Source organism: Nelusetta ayraudi, unplaced genomic scaffold (genome assembly GCF_046127955.1).
Source record: "Nelusetta ayraudi isolate G7.1 ecotype Tasmania unplaced genomic scaffold, CSIRO-AGI_Nayr_v1 ptg000004l, whole genome shotgun sequence".
In the NCBI taxonomy this organism is placed as follows: domain Eukaryota; kingdom Metazoa; phylum Chordata; class Actinopteri; order Tetraodontiformes; family Monacanthidae; genus Nelusetta; species Nelusetta ayraudi.
The window spans coordinates 1148846-1171921 of NW_027466054.1; the positions used below are offsets into that span (position 1 = coordinate 1148846).

Here is a 23076-nt window from a genome sequence, read left to right on the forward strand (position 1 = left end):
TGTAAGAAAAGTAAAACAACAACAACAAAAACCCAAGGGTACTTTAGTATGACTTTGCACTATAATTGTGTTTAAATGTAACAGCTTCTGTCATCAGGTCAGATCAGTGAATTATCTTGAATGTCACTTTCAACCACTTGATAAAGGAACGGTGCGTGTGAATTAAATGCCACGTCTCTACTTACTTACTGAAGTGATGGAAAAATAAAGACCTTACTGGCAGTCAGGTACGTGAGAGGGACACAGGCCCAATAGACAAGCGCCATTAAAAAAAACAACAAACACCTGATTACAGTGATCCACTCAGATCTTTTATTAATGATTTGTTTTTCCTTCGTCAATACCACAGGACTTAAAAAACCCCGACAACACCAGCAAGCTCTGAAGGCTTATTTATTGAAAAATAATCTTGTCGCTTTTGTCTTTGCCTTCCTTGTTTCTCACGCGCCACCACACAGATGATTGTGACCACTGATGTTGCCTCCGACTCAGGTTCGGTTCTGATAAATGACTCTGCCCATCACGGGCGGAAAGGTGGTGGCGGAGGGTGGTGGTGGGGGGTTTCGTGAGGAGGGTAACCCGCTTGTCCATCGTCCTTTGTCCGAGTGCAGAGAGGAGATTGGTTATTGACCCGAGGTTGCCTCCTTCATATTTGAAGTCTTTGTCGTGGAATGACACCGAAGTCTGAGTTTCTCTGCAGTCACATGCTTCTTCAAATGTTTTTTTTTTTTACCCACTTAAATCTTGCACTTGGCAAATGCAGATCCCAAAATAAAAAGAAAATGAACATCGTCCCCCCCCCCGCGCTGTAGAAATTCTTGTCGGCTAATGAAAAGGCTGCAACAAAGGCTCTGCCTATGATGACGACGCCTGGTATCATTGAAAAACCTGCAGCAGGAACTGGCACGCAGTTACAGTATTAACGCTGCCATACTGTCTAATTCATGCATTCCCTCAGCCTCCCACTCTGACTCCTCTGGTGAGGGGGCCACTGCCTCCCTGCACCACCAGCTTACTTTCACACAGCTCCACCACTCTGCCTTGTTGGTGCCTTTTTGACTTGCTGTTTTCATCCCCTCTGAAGTCCTTCACGCGCTCCGTCCTTTATAAACAGTCTCTGCACAGCGCCACCTGGCCGAGTCGGAAGTCCCTGCAAGGGCAAATGCGTCTGAACTTTGGCGAGTGTCCCGCGCAGCTGAAGAGGAGGGGTTCTCGCTGGAGGCCGCACTCCCGCCGGACGACGGAGAAGGCCGGGAGGACGTGGTTGATCTCGGAGTCCACCACCTCGCACTGCACCTCCAGCCTGCAGGGAGAGACGGCACGCCAGAGGTTTTTGGACGGTTTGCACCAGCGGGAGAGATGCTTTTGGAATGTTTTGACATAGAAGAAAGGGCTTTGAGGAAATCTTTTCTAGTCATCGTGGGATCATGATGGTGCAAAATGTTGTCAGTTCCAGAGGTTTTGGGAAATGTAATCACGTTATTTTCCTTTAACACAGGAATCGTGAAACATGAAAGGACGAATGAGATGAAATTAGATTCATTCATTCATTCATCTTCTATACCCGCTTATTCCTATTCAGGGTCACGGGGGTCTGCTGGAGCCTATCCCAGCTGTCTTAGGGCGAAGGCAGGGTGACACCCTGGACAAGTCGCCAGTTCATCGCAGGATTCATTCATTAATATGAAAATAAGTTGGATATGAATTGTGTGCAGCAGTCCAAACAGAGATGTCTGTCCATGACATTGAGGGTTTTTCAGGATGATGCATTTCATTGACATGATCATGCATGAAACATTCATGGTGCTAATGAGAAAGAGGAAGGACAGGTGCGAAAATTCAACAAAACCAATTCTGACGGTCAAAACTGAAGATATGAGAATTAATTAATTAAATTAATGCATTTGGTCTTTTTTAGACAGTTCACAGTACAAATACAACAAATTGAAGGTTTTGCTGTTGTCCACAGGTAGTTCTAAAGGCAGACGTGAGTTGGTCTGAGCATCAGAAAAGTTCAAACTGGTACAAAATTTGAAAATTAGGTATTGGTCATTTTTAAAAGTAAATGTTGGAGAAAAACTAAATAAATGACCCGGGCAAGAAAACAGAAGTAAGCATCAACAAGTGCCATGAAAATTCAGCCAAAGATGAACCCAGCACAATGCAGACTCACTCGTGCAGAGCCTCCTTGTTGTTGATGAAGCGGAAGTGAGCTGGCTCACAGACGAATCCAGCAGAGTGACACGCTTCCACACAGGACTGGCCCTCCTGGGAGACCAGCAGCCGCAGGGAGCTGAGAGGAGGCCAGGCAGACGGCGCCGTCACGTTGGATGACCACACCAGCGCTGTGGAGTTGGGAAGGGCCACGAAGAGCGGACTTCTGCTCGGCCTCCTGCTACCAGCTGCGCTGTGTCTGGACAGGTTGGTGGGGATGAAAGGCGGCTCAGGGGCGCAGAAGTCCTGCAGAGGAAGAAAGCTGTGTCATTACGGCAATCAAATATCTAAAATACATTTGAAGCATATTTTTCTGGATATAGTTTCTGAACAAGCAGAGATTCTGTAAAGGAGAGATTTTATTTTTTCTGGTTGTGGTTGTTTCAAGAAATCAGCCTGGATGTGACACAATCCTAAATCTTTTGGCTGGCTTATTTACTGCAGGTTATGTCATTAATGGAATGTTATGTAATACAAAAGAGACACCAAAGGAGAAGAAATAAGAAAAGAGTATCAAAGCAGAACATTTATTTTGTGACAAGATGTCGAGCAGTGAGCAGATTTTTTTTTCTTGATAATTCAATAAAGACACTTTGAGAACAGCAACAAGCCTGGTTAGCTGTAAACACGGCTCTGTGTTAGGGAGAAGTGATCAGTCTGCAGTTTAATAACACGAATGATCGCTCAACATCCCACTACAACTTAAAACACTATAAAAAAAAAAAAAACAACCCTATCTGCTGCAACTGATAAAGGAGTCACAACATAATAGCTGTCAGAACAAAACATGGAAACAAATTTTGTCAGCCATTAGAAATAACTGAAAATGACTGTAAACAGTGTGAACTGCATCATCGTCCTCATCATGCCCACACTTCTGCTGTTCTGTCATTTCTGCTTGTTAGTGCCAGCAGAGCCAGAAGGCAGATATGTTAGCATGTGCATTAATCATATGGTGAGTCTGTAAATACAGACCCGCGGCCACTGGTGGTGCTTTGCCCTGGAGCTCACCTGATGCTGTATGTAGGAGTGGACTCTCTCCAGCATCCCCTCACACGTGTACTCATAAGGCAGATATGGCTCGACCTGAAACACAGATACACAAACACAACGAATGACTGCAAATTTCATTTCCCCTTTGATAATTCGGGTCAACACGTCGACTGTCTGAATTCTCCACGTACAATAGTCAGCTGGTATTTGCATAACAGTATCAGCCCCCACTTTGATGTGACTGTTTATATACTAGATGTGAAACCAATTTGATTGGCCTGATTAAAGATAAGCCCACCCTACCCCCCCGCCCCCGCCAACCCATTATCACTACTGTTTCACGCTCAAAAGAAACAAAACACACACACAAAGAAATGCATGATTCATCCACACTGTGAATCAGAAGGATTAATATCTCCACATTTGTTAATTGAAATTCCGACCCAGTGTTCAATAATATTTACAGTGTGAGAACATTGTTTTCATAGATAACACGATTTACACCTGTGACTGCGAGATCTAAGTGGCTTACGTCTCAGCAGCCACCGGAGAATTGCCCACCTTTACAAATGATACTCGACCCACTAAATTGCATCTCCAATCTGAAATCAAAGGGGCTTAATGCTCAACCAGGTGTGAAATCACACTTGCCCCAATTCAAGAGAAAAACCACCCGGAGACGTGTTAAGGTGGATGATGCAATTTAAGAACTTACACAAGCTGCAAATCTGATCAAAGCCCTGTGTTAATCCACCTTGTAAGGCAAAGCGGAGAGTAAACACGAAGAGGAAGGTTGGCTGGAAGAAAGTCTCCCGCTCCTTCTTTCCCCCCTCTAACTTTAGCAGGCAAGGTGACCTGCAGCGCATCCCCTTTTTTTTCCCAAAACAGACAACAAACACATTAGCATATTGACAACACACTTTTCTCATGAGGGTTGGAAAAAAAAAAGATTTCCCTCTTTCAAAAGCAAACACTAATTCAGTCCAGAGGACAGGGACCATGGAGGCGCAACTTGGCAAAGCATCGAGGAAAACAGATGGGGTGGATGAAGGCTAGGATAAATAAAGGAGAAACAAACAGTGGACGGAATGAAAAAGTCATTATTTGCTGTTCAGTTCAGGATAAAGGGAGTGAGGAAAACGGAGAACATTACCAAGAAAGACGTGAAGGAAAAAGAATGAATGGAGGAACGAAAGAAAGAAAGGACAGAAAGAGAATTTATTGGAACGTGAAGATTTGTCAGCCGGCCAGAAATTGTTTTGTCCTGCATGACTGAATGCGAGACAAACACACGCGCGTTTTCTCTCTCTCTCTCTCTCTCTCTCTCTCTCTCTCTCTCTGTCTCTCTCTCTCACACACACACACACGCACACACTTGGTGCGTGTTTTGGAGTTAAAGGCTGTAACGTGCAGCTACGCCTCTGTCTGAGTTCTGCCAGCCAGTTCTGATCTGCCCCAGTGTCTCTCCAGTTGTGCTCATGTGTTTGTGCGTCTGGGCAGATGGGGCAGAGGAATATCATCCCCCTGTTGTGTGTTTGTGTCTCCCTGTTGAGCCTGTTGTGTCTCCACTGAAGGATGAATGGCTCCATCGGCTCCATCTCAGCGGTCTGGCGCCAGCAGCCAGCCGGCGCTGCTGAACTGTAGCTTGTTGGACAACAGACAAGATGCACAGAGCACACGCACACACGCACACACGCACACAGACACACAAACAAACAAACTGTTGCCACCTTGTGGCTCTCCAATCTGCCACTGTTGCAGAATGATCTAAGGCTTGTGGAGACTGCAGCCTCCCCGCTGGCTCCTCAGGAGGATCTCTGCTTTGCTGGAGCAAGTCATGCCAAGTCATGTCATGACTGCAGTTGACACTCTATTCCCTGATACTTAAAAAGATTACAAAGAAGAGAAAACACCATAAAGAGTCGACATGATGGTTCTCTCCGGGTGCTCCAGCTTCCTCCAGCTTCCGCCCATAAACCTACCGGTAAATGTGAGGCAAACAAGGAACTCAGAAACTGTCTTTCTACGTGACCCTGCAATGAAGTGGCGACTTGTGTAGCTGAGATACACTATTGCAAACACAAACCTTTTGTGTTATTATAAAAAGCAGGTGTTTAGTTGATTGGTGACGGGTTTAGTCTTCCTCTCTGTTCTCTATCTGTAGTTTTCATCTCTTTCTCAATTCTCTCCGTCATCTCGCCTTTGTCATGTTCTTCTCAGTACAAGCTAATCGCACCAGTTGACTCTGTGATTAACCTCAGTTTCACTCTTGGCAGCTCCTGGCAGCTGCAGATTTTCTGTCAGCCTTTCTGTCAGTTTCCTGCAAGAAAGACTTTGGCACTCTGCAATCTGACACTGCTACCTTGGAGTGTGTTGTTCTTTGTAGGGGATAAAGCTAAAGTGCCGCTAGCTGCGTTTCTATTACTGTTTTTGCAAAATAAAAGCGTTAAAAGTGATAGTTCTAAAATTTTGACAAAGTACAATTACGATTTGCAGGTGTTTCAATTCAATGGTGTGAAGCGCAATTAAACTAATGAAACCAACAAACCAACGAAGGCAACATCACCACATTGAAATAAGGCAAATGCGCTAATGTGACACGAATGAAGATCCAGATTGATTCTATGAAAGTTTAAAGTTCTTTCCATCAGCAACTCACCAATGGCGACTGTCCGGCCCACTGGGAGCAATTTAGGGTTCAGTATATTGCCAAAGGACAGTTCAGCATGTGGAAAGTCGCAGCTGGGATTCCAACCCCCGACCCTTTTGATCGACCTGCTCTCTCGACTGAGCCACAGCTCAGCCCCTATCAATAAACAACACTCACGCTTGCGAAGGCTCCGACAGTGCGCGAGGCGGCGTTCCGCTTGTGTGTTTCATCATTCCCATTTTGCGCAGGTTGAACGTGTGAACCTGCTTGAGCCGTACCATGCAAAAGCCCATCCCCACAGAGCGCTCACACTAGCCAAGTGAACTGTACTCTAAGCGTGAAATGTGCTTGGGCATGGTACAGCTTGCCTAGTGTGAGTTCACCCTAAGACTGAAAAACTTGGCAGCAGCCTCACATGTTAACACAACAGTGACTTGGAAAAAAAAAAAGAAACAACAAACAGTAGAAAGCAGAAAAAAAACCTCCACACTTCTGCTCAAGTGATTAATAATCAGGGCTGATGCTGCACAACAAATATTGGATTTTACTGATTTGCATCTCAATACGCTTTTGTTGCATGTACAATGCTGCTGACAGACACAACTGGAGGAAGAGCTTCATAGGGAAATGTGGATTTTGTTTTGCTTCTGTGAGCCCCGGTGCATCATGGGTATCGGTACCTTTGTCCTCATTATTTCCCTGATGGCAGCGTCAAATTCAAGGGAGTTGTTGTAGTCCACCGTGAGGACGTGGGGTCTGCCGATGTACTGCTCTGCGTACGGATGCTGAGAGGCCACCTGCAACACATGCGTGCTGTTAAACTTTGGACACAAAATCTTGAAAATTTGTTCAAAATTTCACTCGACCGGTTTATGACAAAGCTCAACTTTTAGTGTTGATAACACTGCACAGATATTTCAAAGGAATGTACTGAGAATTTTCCAAATCCCTTGGCCATAGTCAAGTAGTGAGGGCTTTTTTGTTGTTTGTTATAATAATGCCTTTTACTTTGTCATGCGATGTTTAGCTCATGTGTGACACTTTTTTAAAGGTTGGGATGCTAAAGTCACAAGCTCGTCACAAAGAGCTGCAGCCAAGGTGCTCCTGTCAGTGGCTGATGGTGGCGTTACCTCTCTGGAGGTGGGCTTTCCTCTGAAGAACTCGTGGTTCAGTGAGCTGTGAGGTGGGCGGAACTTGGGCTGTAGGAAGATGCAGCCATTTGCGATGGCCTCCAGAGGTGCCGGGCCTTCATATGGAAAACCAAAGCCGATAAAGAGCTGGAAACCACACAGATTAAAACGAATAGCTGTAAACTGGTTGTTGTTATTGATGATGATGATTGCGATGATAATGCTGCTGCTGCTGACGATGACGATGCTGCAGTTCAGTGCAGTTTAGTGTGGTTCAACAGAAAAGGGCCACGTTAGCAGATAAATAAGAGTGGCTCTGGAGGAAAAGTAAAGGGGCAGCAAACAGCAAATCTGGCTGAATGTAAATAATATTTTCTTCTCAATCTTACCTTGGCCTTGCGCAGCAGCTGCTGGAGCTCGTTCTGGGGCAGCAGACCGTGGTTCTTCACAAAAGCCGGGACCTCGGGAGGTCTCTGGGTCTCATAATACACTGTGCCGTGAACCTCCATGTACCTGTGCAGAATCTGCAGGAAATCTTCCTTGCCCTGCTGGGAGGGGAAAAAGGAAAAGATTGGTCAGCGAGATTGAGGGCAAAGGGTGAAGACAGGCGGAATCGGAAATAAAGGCTGTGTTGGACGAAAAGAGGAAAAGTATCGGTGGTTCTTTGTGACAGCGACTGACTCTCCGTTTGCAGCTGTGTGGAGAAAATTCACAAGCAACACGATAACAAGGATTGCATGTGTGTTGAGGTATTTGATCAATCAAAGCGGTGCATCCTTTTCCTTGTACATGTCTGGTGGAAAACCGCCTTAAACTGCAATGTGAGGCAATCGCACGTGCACTCGTTCAACGTCAAGGATCAACGTGGCAAAACAGAGAGCGGAATCCAATAAGCGCAGCCGTTAACGATCAGGCTGAAACATGAGAGCAGCGCGTAACCCCGGGTCAGAGTATTGAGCATCGTTATAGTGTTAAGCAGCTTACTGCATATCCCGACGCTGGTGTGTGTGCGCCCCCCGCAGCAGTAATTGGAGGCTGCTGCGATCGATAGCTTCCTCCGCTAGGATTTTCCCAGCCAATTAGGAGATTAGCTGGAGCGCTAAATGCAGCAGGCAACATGAATTAGCAGGAGGAGAAACACGGGCGTGGAAAAAGATCTCTCTCTGTTTCTCTCTCTGTCTGTTTCCCCAACACTGGATTCCGGATATTTTAAAGGAAATTTTGACATTTTAAAGAGTTTACACATCTTTTTGTAGTGTGGCTGTAAAGAATTGCTTTAAGGGTGATGAGAATGTGGGCTATCTTCAGGGCGCTTACGAGGAGCCTTGTCCTTACCGTGAACGATTCACACTAAAGGTCTGGAAAAATGATGGTTTCCAGATCTTTATTCCACTGCAGTGGAGGACCGTTGCTCGATAAATTACCCAAGAAAGACTTGATAGCTCTCCAGAAAACAGCATATTTAGCATATTTATCTGCCTCCCCCTGGCTTTTAACTTTCGGTATCACACTTCATTATATTTTTCACATATTTGAAAGTGACAAAACAAGGCAGCAGCAAGGCAATTCAGACTGGCCTGAGAAAACAGTGAGGTGGTGATGTTGCCGCTAACCTGCATGCATCATTACTTGCTAACATTCCAGATTGATTTATTGATTGTACTGATTCAGTGGAATCACTATCCCAAGATAACTGCATTGGCTTTTAGCCATTTGCTTTTTTAATATATGTCACTGTAAATGTTGTACCCTTTGCTTTCCTTCTGAATTGGTGCAATTTTTTAAATTGTGTTCTCGGTGTGTTTTTATGTCCTTAGTTTTTATAGCTGCCTCTTATGTTGCCTCTTGGCCAGGTCATCATCATAAATACGAGCAGTTTCTGATTTGACCGATGTGGTAAATTTAAATGAAATAAATAAATAAAAAAAAAAACTTATTTTTTTTCCAAATTGGCACCATATGCGAACATGCACTGAAATGTTTTAACAAAGAAAAACTGAATATGCAATATGTTGAAAAAATATTGCGGCTGGCAGAAAGCCTTAAATGAAAATAAAACTAAAACTGTATGGCCGATTAAACTCAAGCTAATTGCGTTGATCTGGATGCCAAAGGAATTGTTGTGATTTGACTGAGAAATTGTTTGGAGGAAAACAGGTCTTCATGAGTTCTCTGCAAACTGAAAATGCATGTATAGCAGGTAAATACAAGTATATGTGGTGAAGATACAGAATCTTACCTGAAGCTGATAGTCATCCAATCAGAATCCATGGAAAGGATAAAAACACAAAACAGTGATCAATCAATTATTTGATTCAAGGTAATGCAGAATGAAGGGCAAGACTAAAGGTGGAGGACAACACAACCGAGTGAGCAGTGACATGAAGAATACATTTTCCTCAAACTCATAATAATATGTTTTGTGGGCTTTGTCTATTGAACAGTCCAAACCAAAAGGGCTCTGATGGACTGTCATTAGAATCCAAAGAAAAGCCGCAGCTCCCTATACATTCCAAGAGCTGGAAGCACTTCAGGCAGTCAGCAACTTAGTTTTCCTCGATCCCGCAATCCATTATAGTCACTTGATTGTGGCACACTTGATGGGGAAATATGGGGGTTGAAAGTAGATATTGTCTGCCTTTCTCTAGACTTTCAAAGATTGAAATCTTGTGCTCTCAGATTCCATCTCTGCTCTGCGCTCAAGTCTTTCACAAGCTGTCTGAGGATTCCCACTGAGACGCCACAATGGCAGAGCGCTGCACACTTTCAGAGTCTCTGGGAATGGAGGCAGAGCGATGGCCCTGCACAGTCTTCCCAGAAACAAGTGTGCAGTTATTTAGGTGAAAATCGCTTGGAAATCAAACAAAAGCACTAGAAGCTGCACTGCAGTGGTGGAAACAGTGGGGTGCCAGTAGCAGAATGGTGGGTGACAACAACTGCAGGTCACTGGTACTGTATGTGTGAGAGAATCTACAGTACGTACAAATGTATCTATATTTACGTGTATATATGTATATGTTAATATACATACATATACACATGTTGAAAGAGATTACTTTGGCTTTTTCTTCAGTACTTGTTGAGGACACATTCCATGTGCTTGTATGGATGGAAGCAGGTGCTACACTTTATATGAGCGTAGTTGCCTCAATGGTGTTACGCTACCTTCCACATGCTGGCCTCTTTGCCATACACCACAGCCATGTTGTTGACTTTGTTCTGCTGGATGTGCCTCTTTTCCGTCTCGTTGAGCTCCTCCGAAACGAAGCCCATGAAGGAGTTGTCCGGCGTGTGAGCTACAGGTCCGTGTGAGTGTGCACGTTAGCATGTGGCGGCGCAGAGTGAGAAAAGGGAGAGCGATTGGTATGAAAGACAGAGACAGAAAGTTTTGTGAGGCAGGGTGAGAAAACGACGGAAAAGCACACCGCAAAAATACTGATTTGCTTAGTTTGATGAATAAGTCAGGGTTTATTTGTGTTGTTGTGATTCATTTCTCAAAAGGCTGACTGGGTTTTGCAGAACTGATGTGAAGTTGCTTTGTTTCTTATTTAAACTCCATTTAATTGTGCAGCATGACTTGGATTAAAGGTCCAGTGTGTCATATTTGGCCTGATTTATTATTTTTATTTTGGTAAGAGCTTACTATACTTAATAAAATACATAATTACATGGATAAAAGTGTATACTCGCAGTAGAATAAAAGTCACTTAGTTTTCCTACTCATAGAACAATTCTTATTTATATATAAGAATATACACAGATCAAGGGTCTTGCTCCCCATTAGTTGGCATCTTGCGCCGCCATTTTTCTAAGGAAGCCTGGTGTGGACAATCCAGTTGCCTGACAGTGTGTTTTGTATTTAGGGTCAACGCTCGCATCCTCAAATAGACCAGTCAAGAAGAAGGTGGACAAGGTATCAGGGTTTGTGTGAGAAGGCCACCGTAGTTCACTGGCAAGCACAGGAGAGGGAGGGTGAGAGGGTGAGCCCTGCAATCTCAAATGCAACCACTTGATGTCGCTGTTTCTTCTGCAAATCACCAAATATGACACGTTTGACCTTTGCGTTTTTACAGTATGTTCAGAATTGGAGTCAAATCTCTTGCACTATACGATGCTGCGCCCCACTGCTCCGTTTGATTACGACAAAACGTTTCCTGCAGGCTGAGTCGCTCGTAATCGCTACAAACTGCGTGACGTGGGCGTTCCAGGAAGTTGACAGGTCGACGTTGTGCAGCCGAGCGCAGAGATGCAGCTCAGACGGCACCAACGCAAATTCCGACTCAATGTGCGAGCAAGACAAGGTGTTAAGCAGTTGGCGTTTCAGCCGGCGGTGAGGGCGTGGATGAAAGCAGCAGACCAGACGCTTTGTGCAGGTGGAACGGATGAAGGAAAGAACAAGGTAAAGAAGAGATCGCAGCTTGAAGGGACATTACACACTGTTGTGCCGCTAAAAATAGACGGCTGCGAGCGAGTAGAGGCACCTGTCAGAGAAAGTGAGAAGATTGAATTGGATTTATTTAATCATTTTTAAGAGTCATTTTTCTTTTTTTTTTAGAGCGTCAAACCAGATGACATTTCTTTGTTTGTCTGTGAGCTGCGAGTCTGATTAAACTTTCATGTTTTAGAATTACAGAGTCCCAGAGCTCGGTGTCTGCAGTGCAAGATGAGAGTAAAAATATCTGGTTGATTGTGTGATGTGTCAAACACCTCTCACTACAAACACTAACAGCGTGGCAGGTGGATTTGCAAATGGTTTTCTGTCTTACGGAACATGGTCATGTACTGCCGGGCGTTGAGGTTCCAGTAGCCCCAGTTTGTCCGGTAGCCGTGCAGCGTGGCGTACTCCTCGTGGTTGTAGGCCGGCTCCGTCCCAAACGTGTCGATCACTCGCATGTGGCATCTGGAGATGTGAGAAAGAGCTGTTTGTCAGTTTAACTGTTGATTAACATGAGTAGTCTTCACAAAGTACACGCTGATCCAAGCTGATTACAAGTCAAAGAGGGAAAGCGCAAATTTGTTGCTCAAATACAAGTAAATGTAGTTTTTCCTGCCACAATCAATCGCAATGATTTTTACTTTTCCAACATTTTTAACAGTAGAAGACCCATAAAGCTGCCAGTTATACAATAACATGGTGCACAACAGCTAAATTATAATCAGTGTATGGAACATGGTTAAAAGTGGGGCTTTTCAGGATGTTAAATTTTGGGCCGAAATCAGAAGGAAACTGATGCTGTGCTTTAGAGGCTGGAGCTCATACACGTGCACATCAGTTACACATGGTGTATATGAGTGCTCCTTCTCTGTCTCTCTCTCTCTCCCTCTGTCTCTGTCTCTGTCTCTGTCTCTCTCTCTCTCTCTCTCTCTCACACACACACACACACACACACACACACACACACACACACACACACACACACCTAGGGAACTTTTTCAAGAAGTGTGTCCAATCCAGCCAGTCTGCAAACCCTCAGGGATTAACGGGAGCAAGGTGGCAGCTCCACTTCCTCAGCTTTCAGACTCTTCCCTTCATGATAACAATGTGTTTTTGTGTGTGCGTGCGTGCGTGTGCGTTTGCCCTTGTGTGCATTTGTATGAAAGCAAAAGTGGGTCATTCCAGTAACATTCTTTCTATGAGAGAATTAAACAGACAGAGAGGCTCTCTGAAGAAGGAGGCCTCCAATGTGATGCACTCACACTTCTTGTACTGTGTGGCTTTAGTGAAATGCTTTTTTTTTTAATAACTCTTCAGAAATGTCATCATCAAAGTGGTAGCTCTCATCGTCTGACATTTATTTAACACATTTTAAGCGGTTTACCTGGAATAAATAGTTTTCTCTGTTTGCACGAAATAAGATCCATTTTAATAGTTTTATGCTGACGGCAGCACGAGGATATTGTTGGCTACAGCTGTGAAAGAATTATTAAAATGACGCCTCAATCAGTTGACACTGACATAAGATGTTTCTCTGGAGGAGTGGGGGGGTGGGTGGATGTGACCTTTGCAGCCCTATTTCGAGAGACTCAGGGTGAGATTTAGAGGAAAATGTTTTTTGTCTCTGTGTGAGGGTCACAGACAGCTAACAATGAATTATTAATAACAAACGCTGGTTTCACTTGTCTCTGCCCTGTCTCCCCCCACTTCCATCACTTCAACCAGCGCTGTAACATACCGCTGGCTCTGAAACAGTGAAAACGCTTCTGCCCAGAGATAAGAGGTCCCCGGGGGACGAGGGGAAAAAAGGAGGAATTGAAGGAGATGTGATAAGTGTAGTAGTAGCTGAGCTGAATATCTATTGGGAGATCAGACTACGGGCTAATCTGGGTTAAACGGCTGCTCAGCCAGGCTCAGCGGTGCTCTGAGGTGATGGGAATGTAGGAGGGTGGCCTGTTGTCTACCTGACTTTAGCCCTGCCAGAGAAAGACACAATCTATCAGTCCCACTCGGCACAGGAGGTGGGTCGGGTAGACGGCTACAGCTGCATTTCCATGACAGTTTTTCGCAACAAAAAAAAGAAGAAGTGTAATTTCTAAAATTTCGACAAAGTCCAACTGCGATTTGCAGGTGTTTCCATTGAATGGTGTGAATCACATAAGCCGTAATTCTCATAACAACTTGTTCCCATTTTTTAAGGAAGCCCGCCTGACTGGACTGATTACCAAACATGCTGTCAGACAGGCTTCCGTCCAAAAAAATTAAAAATAAAAGTTTTAATTGCTGGACCTTCAAGTCAACTTTCAAAATTGAAAACTTTAATATTCAGGTGCAAAATGCTTTTAATTGGTCCAGTGACTGTCATGTGATGTTTGTTTCATGTCTGGTCTTGCCTTCCAAATGTTTTGTGTAAATATATAGTAAATAAAAGCATTGAGCAAAAACAGTGGTTACTGTTGTAAATCAAAGGTAAAGATGGTCTCACGTCACCAGAATCTCACAACACTGAGCTACAGCTGCTGAGTTCTGCAGCTGTCGCGTCTCTCAAGGGAATAGAATGTGAAAAGTCGAGATCATCATACAGAGAGCTGTTTATTTTACAAACCTCAGCCAAGAAGCGAGTTTATCAGCACTGGCATATGGAGACAAACAGACATTTGAGTGTAAATTGCAATTACAGACATAAACTACCCGAAGGTGTTTGGTGGCTCGCGTGGAGCTGATTGTGACGTATAGAGGTAAGAGATGAAAAATTGTTTGAAATTGTTTTGTTGAGGGCGCACAGATTTATTTGCTTGAGTTCATTTCACATTGTGATGATGTGTGCGATTCTTCCATCTCCATTCATCATTTATTCCCCATTACGTTAGCAGATGCTGCGGTGTACTTGCTGCACTACACCCATTAGTCAGTGTGAGTCTTTGTGAGGCGAACTACGGTACTCCTTTTCATTACTCAGGGGAGCAGGAGAATTGTTTTCTGTACAACTGTAGGCAAGAGTCCTCAGGAGTGAAGAAAGTCAGAAATCCTGCGCGCGTGCAGCGCAGAGGAGGAACAAAAGAACAAGTCAGGGAGTGTTCGATTTCCATTTTCTTAATAGTCAAAGTTTCTCGAGGCGCTGCCCCTGCAACAGACTTGCAAACAGATAAATATTTAGTTTATGAGCAAAATATTGCAGCTCTTCAGTTTTTAGGATGACTTTTTTTGGAGGAAAGACTTCGCTCTGATCTTGATCTCATCTCATGTTGTTAAAGTTAAGATTGGGAATAAAAAACAATGAGGCAGAGAACCTTCAGAAAGTGAATCCATGCTCAGCAACATGTTTTCCATTGTTGGCCTTTGAATGGACACCTTGATCTGCTGCTTATCAGGTCACTAAATTCAGTGTGCAGAGGCAAATCGATACCTCGGTGCTGTAATCAGACGAGTGGCCGTGTGTTAAAAGAGGGTCCATCGGCTTCCAACGTCTTTAACGGCAGCCTACTTGCATGCTTGCAGACATGCGGAACTTGCTCGGAGAAGTGGGCAGCGAGTTGTCCAGGCATTAGAAATTAAACCTGATGCCTGGCGGCTACATAAAACAAAAGTAATTAAAGGGAGCCGAAGGTTTCCAAATCTCGGCGGGCTTGATTAACGATGCCCTCCAAGTGCACGGAGCTCAGCGGCAACATGGCTAACAGCCAGCCAAGGTGCAAGAAGAGAAGGGGAAGCTGGGGTGAGGGGTGGGTCGCATGTCAGTAACCTGCACAAATCCTCCAGGGCTGGACTGGAGGCATTGGCTTTACACAGCAGATTGGGGAAATGGAAAGGAAACAGCTTTAAGAAGATAAAGTCCAGTTTCACCTTGCAAATCAAATCACACACCTTGGCCGCAGACATAGGAAGTAACAAAGTACAAATACTTCATTGCTGTAGTATTACTGCGAGTATTTATTTTATACGACTTTTTACTTTTACTGCCTACATTTGTACACAATTATCTGTACTTTCTACTTCTTACATTGGGAAAACATGTTTGTTGCTTTTGTGTTTAAAATACACACATTCTGTGAAAAGTTTTGTGAAAAAAATTCTGTTGTGTCATTAAATATAAAAATAGGAAAAATTGGTTCTTATTATTTTAAGTGAAACATCCATGAATGGCTCTCTGATCATAACTTTAAAAAAACACTCCAGAATTAAGAGTGGCAATCCAGTTCCAGATGCTCATGCAAGACCTTGGCTCAGTCCAGCTCAGACGATTCAGTCACAACTTTTTGATATTTGCAAAAATGATCAACAAATGTACTGTTTGAATAAATGCAAAAAACAAAAACTTTTTTTGTTTACTTCAGTACGTTTCAGAAACTGGACTTTCTTATTATTGCTCAAGTACAGAGTTCTTATACTTTTACCAGAGTATTTTTTTTTTTTAACACAAGTATCCATACTTTCACTCAAGTACAGAATGTGAATACTTCTGCCACCTTCGCTGGGCTGATGTTCCGTAATTCTCTTCAATTGTAAACGGCCTCCACCTTTTTCCTTTTCCGCGTCTCGAAAGTCTTGTAAAAGCCACAACGCCGCCTGTTCCATCTGTGACAATAAAATATTCAGGCAATTCTTCTGCTGAGAGCTTCTGTGGGACGAGCAAAAGGCCACCTCTGACAAACACTGAAAGTCACTTTCTGTTTCGGGGAAGCACGGATCAAAAGCTGAGGGCGTAATGAAGAAAAAAACAAGCGCTCACGTCAGGCGGCAGCTTAACGCGGCCCGCTGGCAGAGAGAGCATCGTGTTGGATTTTGTCAGCGTGTATACATCCAAACAGGTTGCGTGTGGAGAAAACAGCTCCCCAGCTAATGCATTTCTATTGCTCTCATAATTGGATTTTAAAAATACATGGATTGGCCCTTTTTTTTTCTCAACGTGGCCTCATACACTGTTTCAGTGGCATCTCTCTTCCTCTCCTCTCTCGAGCCTCCTTCCTTCGCTTAATCTCAGCCACTTTTCCCCCCCATTTTATTTCCTGTTTGCGGTCGTTCGTTCTCTCCACTTCATTATCACAGTTGCTCCTGTAGGGCCCAGGGACTCGAACAAGGAAAGTGAAATGTCAATTACCGCTGTTACATGAAAGGGCCTTGACATGGACGCCCATTACGGGAAAAGGAAATACTGAGAGTGGGTTCACCAGTGGGGGCGCTCTTGGGCTGATTATCTTTTTTTTTTTTTTCAGGGGCTGCAGCTCAACTTTGACTCTTTTGTATTTGTGCGGGGGCAACACCAGGAGACCTCTGGAGATAATGAGGCCTTGTCTCCCTCTGCTCTGCTGGGGTTCTGTAGCTGCAATAAGGAACCTCTTTTTTTATGAATGCACGGGGGCACTAAAGTCTTGTTTTGTGTATTACTTCCCTGAGTTGTTGGCTGTCATGGCCTACTTTCACTGTTGTTCCTTCTTTTTAGCAGTGCCAAAAGCCATTAGAAACCTAGTTGGAATGAAATTCTCTACTTGTTTTCTTTTGAACGCTACAATCATTTGAAAAAAATAGAAAAGCAGATGTCTGCTACTGGTTTTTGCGGTGCGCCTTCACTTTTAAATCATTCCATTAAAGTGAGTGCAGACAAACAAACAAACAAACAAACAAACAAAAATAATCTACAACGGCAGGTTTCGAAACAGGATTTGGCAGTAAATGTGTTGCAAACAGATGAGCTGATCATTGTGAGTGCGACTCAGCAGGAAGGTGTTCATCACACAAAGGCTAATACACACTCAACTCAATATATAGTGAAAATGAAGTGTATCTTATGAGAGAGATGATGGCAAACAGGGTGTGACAGCAAGGATGTACTGGATTAATCCAGGAACGCATGTAAAAGTGCGGAGGTAAATATCTCATGGGCATAGTTATAAACATAGCTACACACACAACAACACACACACCTACACACACACACACATGCTACATACTTACTTGTGTTTCTTCAGCGAGAGCCCCATGTGCTGCTTCATCTGCTGCATGCCGTGGTAGTCCGTGTAGATGAGGTCAAAGGGCAGCGGGCCAGTCAGTGGACAACTGCCTCTGCCTGGGGGCACGCCGAGAAACCTGCAACACGCACACAAAAAAAAGAATGCGAGAGTTGAGGATGAGCACAAGAGAATGAGAGAGGAAGAAAGATTCGCTGGCTGGGTTCCACTCAGCTGCCATGTATTATTAACTGAAACAAAAACAATCCGATTTTCACAAAAGATGAGGAGAGCAGTGGTGGTGGTGGTGGAGGGGCAGAGAGGGTGGTGGAGAGGGTCGGTGGGGGGTTTCAGGCAGAGCCAAGTGCTCGAAAAAATTGCAGGCTTTGTGCGATCACTGCACTGGAACAATCTTTGCAGGTGTGTGATTAATTTCCTCTTCGCCACATTCACATCATGTTTCAAGTGTTTGAAAGTTTTGGATAAAAAAGTCGTTTGCATCTGTGTTGTATTTCAGGCCTTATAAAGACCAGTTGGGTTCAGTTACGAGATCGCAGTCAATTAGCTCAAAATTCTCCCTGTTGCCATTTGGTAAATATGGAAATACTTCTCTAAAATCTTCAGCTTCTCCCTTGAAGGGTTTCTATGTTGAATACTGACCACCGTATAACCACAAAACACACAAAAAACAACCATCTCCCCACTCCCCATCGCTGCGTTGTTCAGCGAAAGGGAACAAAAGTCCAAACTACTGAGTGCAATTCACATCACAGAAGGATCAAAACACGGCATTGATCATTTTCAGAAACATCTACATATAAACAGCGACAGGAAAAATCGGAGATGTCACTCTTAACTTGATACCGAAACAGTTTCATCGCTTCCTCGAGAAAAGAAGCAAAACAAAGATGTCAAGATGTCGACGGTGAAGATAGAGATGGAGCGCAGCTGAAAAATAGACTAATTTGAAGTCAGGAAACTAAAATAACCCCTCCAACGCCGTGTCAATGGATCTTCGCTCTGAAATAATGAAAGCGATCACATCCCCTTTATCTCACAGCTAAGTGAGAGACAACAGAGACAAAAAAAAGGAGTTATAACCATAAATAGTGCTTTGAGCCAAAGTTGAATAAAAAAAGCAGAAGAGTCATTTGGTTGATGTGAGACAATCAAAAAGGGAATTCTGAAGCCTCTCAGCGGTGTGCCTGCCCGGTGGGGAAGGCTTCTGGCCAATCACTAGTCAAACAAATAGGATGAAAAGAACTGAATGTGTCATGATTTGGCTGCTGTACCTTACAGCATCATCATCATCATCATCATCATCATCATCATCACCATCACTATCATCATCAGTAGCAACAACAACAACAGATGGTGCATGGATGGCGATGAAGAAAATATCAGCTGAGATATGAACTGATGGATTCTGGTTGCATTTGTGTGTATGTGTGTGTGTGTGGGAGAGAGAGGAGAGAGAGAGAGAGAGAGAGAGAGAGAGAGAGAGAGAGGAATGCTTGCCAGAGTGTTTGGTGTGTGGTGGTGTCCGCACAGCTCACTGTCTGTCAGTGGATACACACACCACTTGAACCTCCTCCCCAAAGTCTGCTGTGATTACAAGAAGACTGTACACAGACACACACAGACACACACGCAGCTGCATTTCACTGATCGATTGAAGGTCGACGCTGCCGCACCAACAGACCTGCGCTCCGACTTCGTTGACAGACGGCTCCAAAAGCTAATGGAGAAGGTAATGCAATTCATACCCCCAGTGAATTCTCGGCCCGCGGTCGCTGGTCTCACTCTGGAATCTCCTCGGCTACGCTGCTCATCAGGAGTCATCTGACTCTCTGCACGCGAGTGTTAGGTGGTGCCTGGCCACAAGGGCCGCTCACTTTTTTCTGGAGGACCGCTTGGAAGCTTTTACAGTTTTGAACAGCACCTTTAAGAAAAGTCACTCGTGGTTAAGGTTCTTACACACCGGGAGCAAATCTGCGAGGCGAAGAATTTGCTTTTTTTTGAAAACCTCTTGAAGTCAATGCAACCTTCCACACCGGCAGCAAATTTCCACGGAGTGAAAAAGCAGCTGTTATTTTTTCGCTCTTGTGTCATATTTTGTGGAGGTGAAACGGCAATTGGCTGGACCTCTGACCAATCAAAATGATGTTGGCACGTCGATGACATCCAGGAGCTCAAATTTTTCCCAGTGAAATTTCGCCAGTACTTCAGAATGTCCGTTGGACAATTGGAAGGACTGCTCCGTCAACTGGCTTTACGTTTGCAGAAGGAGAGAGCAAATTACAGAGAGCATATTAGCCTTGAATTGATACCTTACCTCAGACATGTAGCTAGCCACTGTTCCGGCTCAATCGGCTCTCGGTAATTTGTTCTCTCCTTCTGCAAACGTGGAGCTAGTTGACGAAGCAATCCTTCGGTACTGGCGAAATTTCACTGAGTAAAACTTGAGCTCCTGGATCGTGGTGTTGAACTCACCCATCTCCTCTCTCAAGAACAATATTGGCTGTACCCAAAGACTTTTATTCTTTTTCTTTTCTAGAAACGAGCGACTGGCAGCGTTGGAAATAAGGGGCCCTAAACCACATTTTCCTTGAGATTGCAGTTTGCTCTGCTCAAAGGAAGCTGATTTTTTGCTGTAGAGCCTCTACCCACCCAACTGCAGAAATCTTGATCCTCATTCTGTCAATTTCTAAAGCCAGTGGTGAGAATGTGGAATGTAATCAAGCAGCTTCCAAAACCAAACCCTCGCTGTGCCGTCTGAGGCTTTGCACTACAGGATGAAACTTTGTGATGGGACTTCAAGTGTGCACTCTGACTGGAGTGTGGCCTTCCTCATTAGCCTTGTTTCCATTAGCGGTACAATGTCTGGCTCCATCATTATACATAATGGAGAACTCTCTCTCTGTTAAAGAGGCCTTTTCAGAAAGTCCATGATGGCTTCGAAGCTTCTGTGGTATTATTTAGTATGCCTGCATATGTTTGATGGGAAAAATACACCCTATTGAGTCACCATTACCAGCTACTACACAAGACATCAGAATGTTCATGGGCCTGGATGAACTGAATGAATTGCGTTTCAAGTCACAGCCATTTTAAAGGTCTTTATTTTTGTATTGCCGTCTATGGGAAAAATGCTTTTTGGGATTTGTTTTTTGTTGCAGTAGCTCAAGTGGCCACTGGGAAAATTTGGTGCCGCCGTATTTCCAGTCCGGTATCCAGTTCCTATGACACATTCATAGGCCAGCTGCTCAGTGCTTGCACTAGCAGGTGGGGAAGATGGCAAATAGTTATGCCTGGCCCACACTGCAGAGACGTTACTATGACAATCAGCTCAACTCCAAGTCGAGCAAAATCCAAACAAGGGAAGAGCACAGTGAGCACATTTTGCTTCATTCATGTAGTTCACAAAAACCATTAATACATTTGGTTGGTTGCTGATTTTCCGTCAGTCGCTCAGTTAAGCCGCCCGTTTTGGAATAGAAATAAGAGCAGCGGGAACAACACAAAGCACTCACCAGAGGCTATTCACTGATTACATATATCACTGTAAATGCTGAAAGAGCCATTCTAGACAATGACATGGGTAATAGACATTTAGCAGTATTCACACAGACACAGACGGATGTACGGTGGCAGCCATCCCGGACAGATTCCACAGCCATGCAGGGCCACACAGGAGCCCAATTACCAGAGGTTCTGTTGCTTCCTGACTGGCATGCAGTCAAGCATCCTCAGGAAGAGAACAAGAGGCTCACACACACACACACACACACACACACACACACACACATTGCAGAAAGACCTAACGTGCCTTTTTGTTGCTACACTGCATGATTCCTATGTCTCCTGTGTAGGATTTGGGGAGTGTAACTAAGTGCAAATACGGCTCATTAGCAAGGGCAAGAGGATAACAGCACTGCTGGCTGTTTATAAAAATTCTCAGTTTCAACTCAAATGCAAGCACACCAGCAACCAGGTTTTTTTTTATAAAGACTAATGAGAGTCTGTTTCAAACCTAAAATCTTTTATTCGTTTTTGTTTGTTTCATTCATGGACTTAGATGCAGAATGGATTTTGAGGACTTTGGGTGAGTAAATGGAGACCACATCCTGGCTTTACTTTGATTTAAAAAAAAAAAGAAGTTTTTATTCATGTTTGTGCAGAGATCGCAGATCATGTATTTTAACCATAAATATCAATTTAAAACTGAGCTCATCATTCTTCGTTCATTGGCATCGTACAGATGATTTTTTTTTTGCTGAAGAATATTTAACGATTTTTTCTTTTCTTTTTTTCCCCCCACTATGTCATATGTCTGTATTGTTCACTGCCAATTGACTTTATTGATCTCTTGAGCAGCAAGTTAGTGGGTGATTATGAGCTACAAAAGGAGCAAAAGTTGAGCAGGAACAAAGTGTCTGCAGAGTTAGTGACTGTCTTTTTCACCCATTGTTTTGTCATGAATTATTTTATATATATATTTATATTTATATATATATTTATATATAATTTATTATGTATATCCAATACCACACTATTCACTCACTGGCACTGAGGATTTGTGGTTACCATTGAGAATTAAAGAATAATAAAGATAATCTGTGATTTAGCTCCATTTTATCAGTGGTCACCAATTAAGTGAAGTTCAACTGTTTGGTTTGCACAGTCACACTTTCCTCCTGGTGATCAGACACCACTGTAAACACAGTAAACTACACTGCACAAACAGGAAATTGGACACAAGGCAACCGCAAACTACACACACTTAGCTGAATTGCAGCTCTTGGCACAATAGGTCCAATACAATGTTATTAAAAAACATTTTAACAACTTCAATCCTAACGTCATGCACTACCAGTTATCCTAGAAAGTCTTCAGTTTGCAAGATAAAGCAATGACTGTTTTCATGTTCCTATCCATTCAATCGTTCAAAAATGCATCATCACTTTTGACCAGGAGCAGTGATTACACCATCTGCCCCAATTTGCCAGATAATGAAATGAGTTTATGCACAACATTTGTTTCTGAGTTATCAAAGACAGATTTATAAATAATGTTCCAACTTTATGAGCAACAGTTTAGTCTCGCAGTTACAGCTATCCGGTTTGTAAACACTGAAGGACACAACACACTGGCTTACTTTCATTCATATAATGAAATGGAGACGGTCCAACGTTCAACACTTTGCCTCCCAGTTTGCTGAGATCTGTGTGTTTGCTCAGTGATCCAGCCTGCAACCAGAAGATGAACACTGCTGGTGTTCACCTGCTCACCCTGCTATCTGCTTGGCTCTCCCAACACTGGGAATTCCTAACGCTGACAGTTCACTTATTTCACACTTTCCCAGCACTGTACCATTCACACACTCACAAACACAAATGTATTGCTTTGTGTATATTGTATATACACAGATGTTGTGAATATTTGTGTAAAAATATTGTGTATATTTATATACTGTATGTGTCTGTGTGTTTTTGGTAAATACACCATCGTATCTGACAATTAGCTATGCAAATTTACGATCTGTTTTGTTCTCTGTTAACACAATAATTGTATATTGTTGCCAGTTGCCTCCTCTACTCCTCTCTCTCTATCCCTCTGATCATCCCCCCCCACACACACGCACTCATTTCCCCTCTCTACTTTCTTCTCACCCCCCTATCTACCCCTATCTATCCCTCCCTCAGTCCG

At 43.7% G+C, this 23076-nt stretch overlaps 1 protein-coding gene across 2 annotated transcripts in view; it reads right to left on the minus strand.

Annotated features, from left to right (window-relative positions):
* Window positions 1-289: 289 nt before the first annotated feature.
* LOC142899178 (alpha-1,6-mannosylglycoprotein 6-beta-N-acetylglucosaminyltransferase B-like) overlaps window positions 290-23076 on the minus strand; it is a 92409-nt gene continuing 69622 nt past the window's right edge. For both annotated transcript variants that reach the window (XM_076042657.1, XM_076042666.1), the window contains 9 exons: window positions 17375-17506; window positions 11754-11887; window positions 10153-10283; window positions 7377-7532; window positions 6988-7134; window positions 6538-6654; window positions 3226-3300; window positions 2174-2460; window positions 290-1303 (listed from right to left, as the gene is read on the minus strand). In XM_076042657.1, the coding sequence (XP_075898772.1) occupies window positions 1105-1303; window positions 2174-2460; window positions 3226-3300; window positions 6538-6654; window positions 6988-7134; window positions 7377-7532; window positions 10153-10283; window positions 11754-11887; window positions 17375-17506 (1378 nt within the window). In that variant the 3' untranslated portion in view covers window positions 290-1104. The remainder of the gene's footprint in view (window positions 1304-2173; window positions 2461-3225; window positions 3301-6537; window positions 6655-6987; window positions 7135-7376; window positions 7533-10152; window positions 10284-11753; window positions 11888-17374; window positions 17507-23076) is intronic.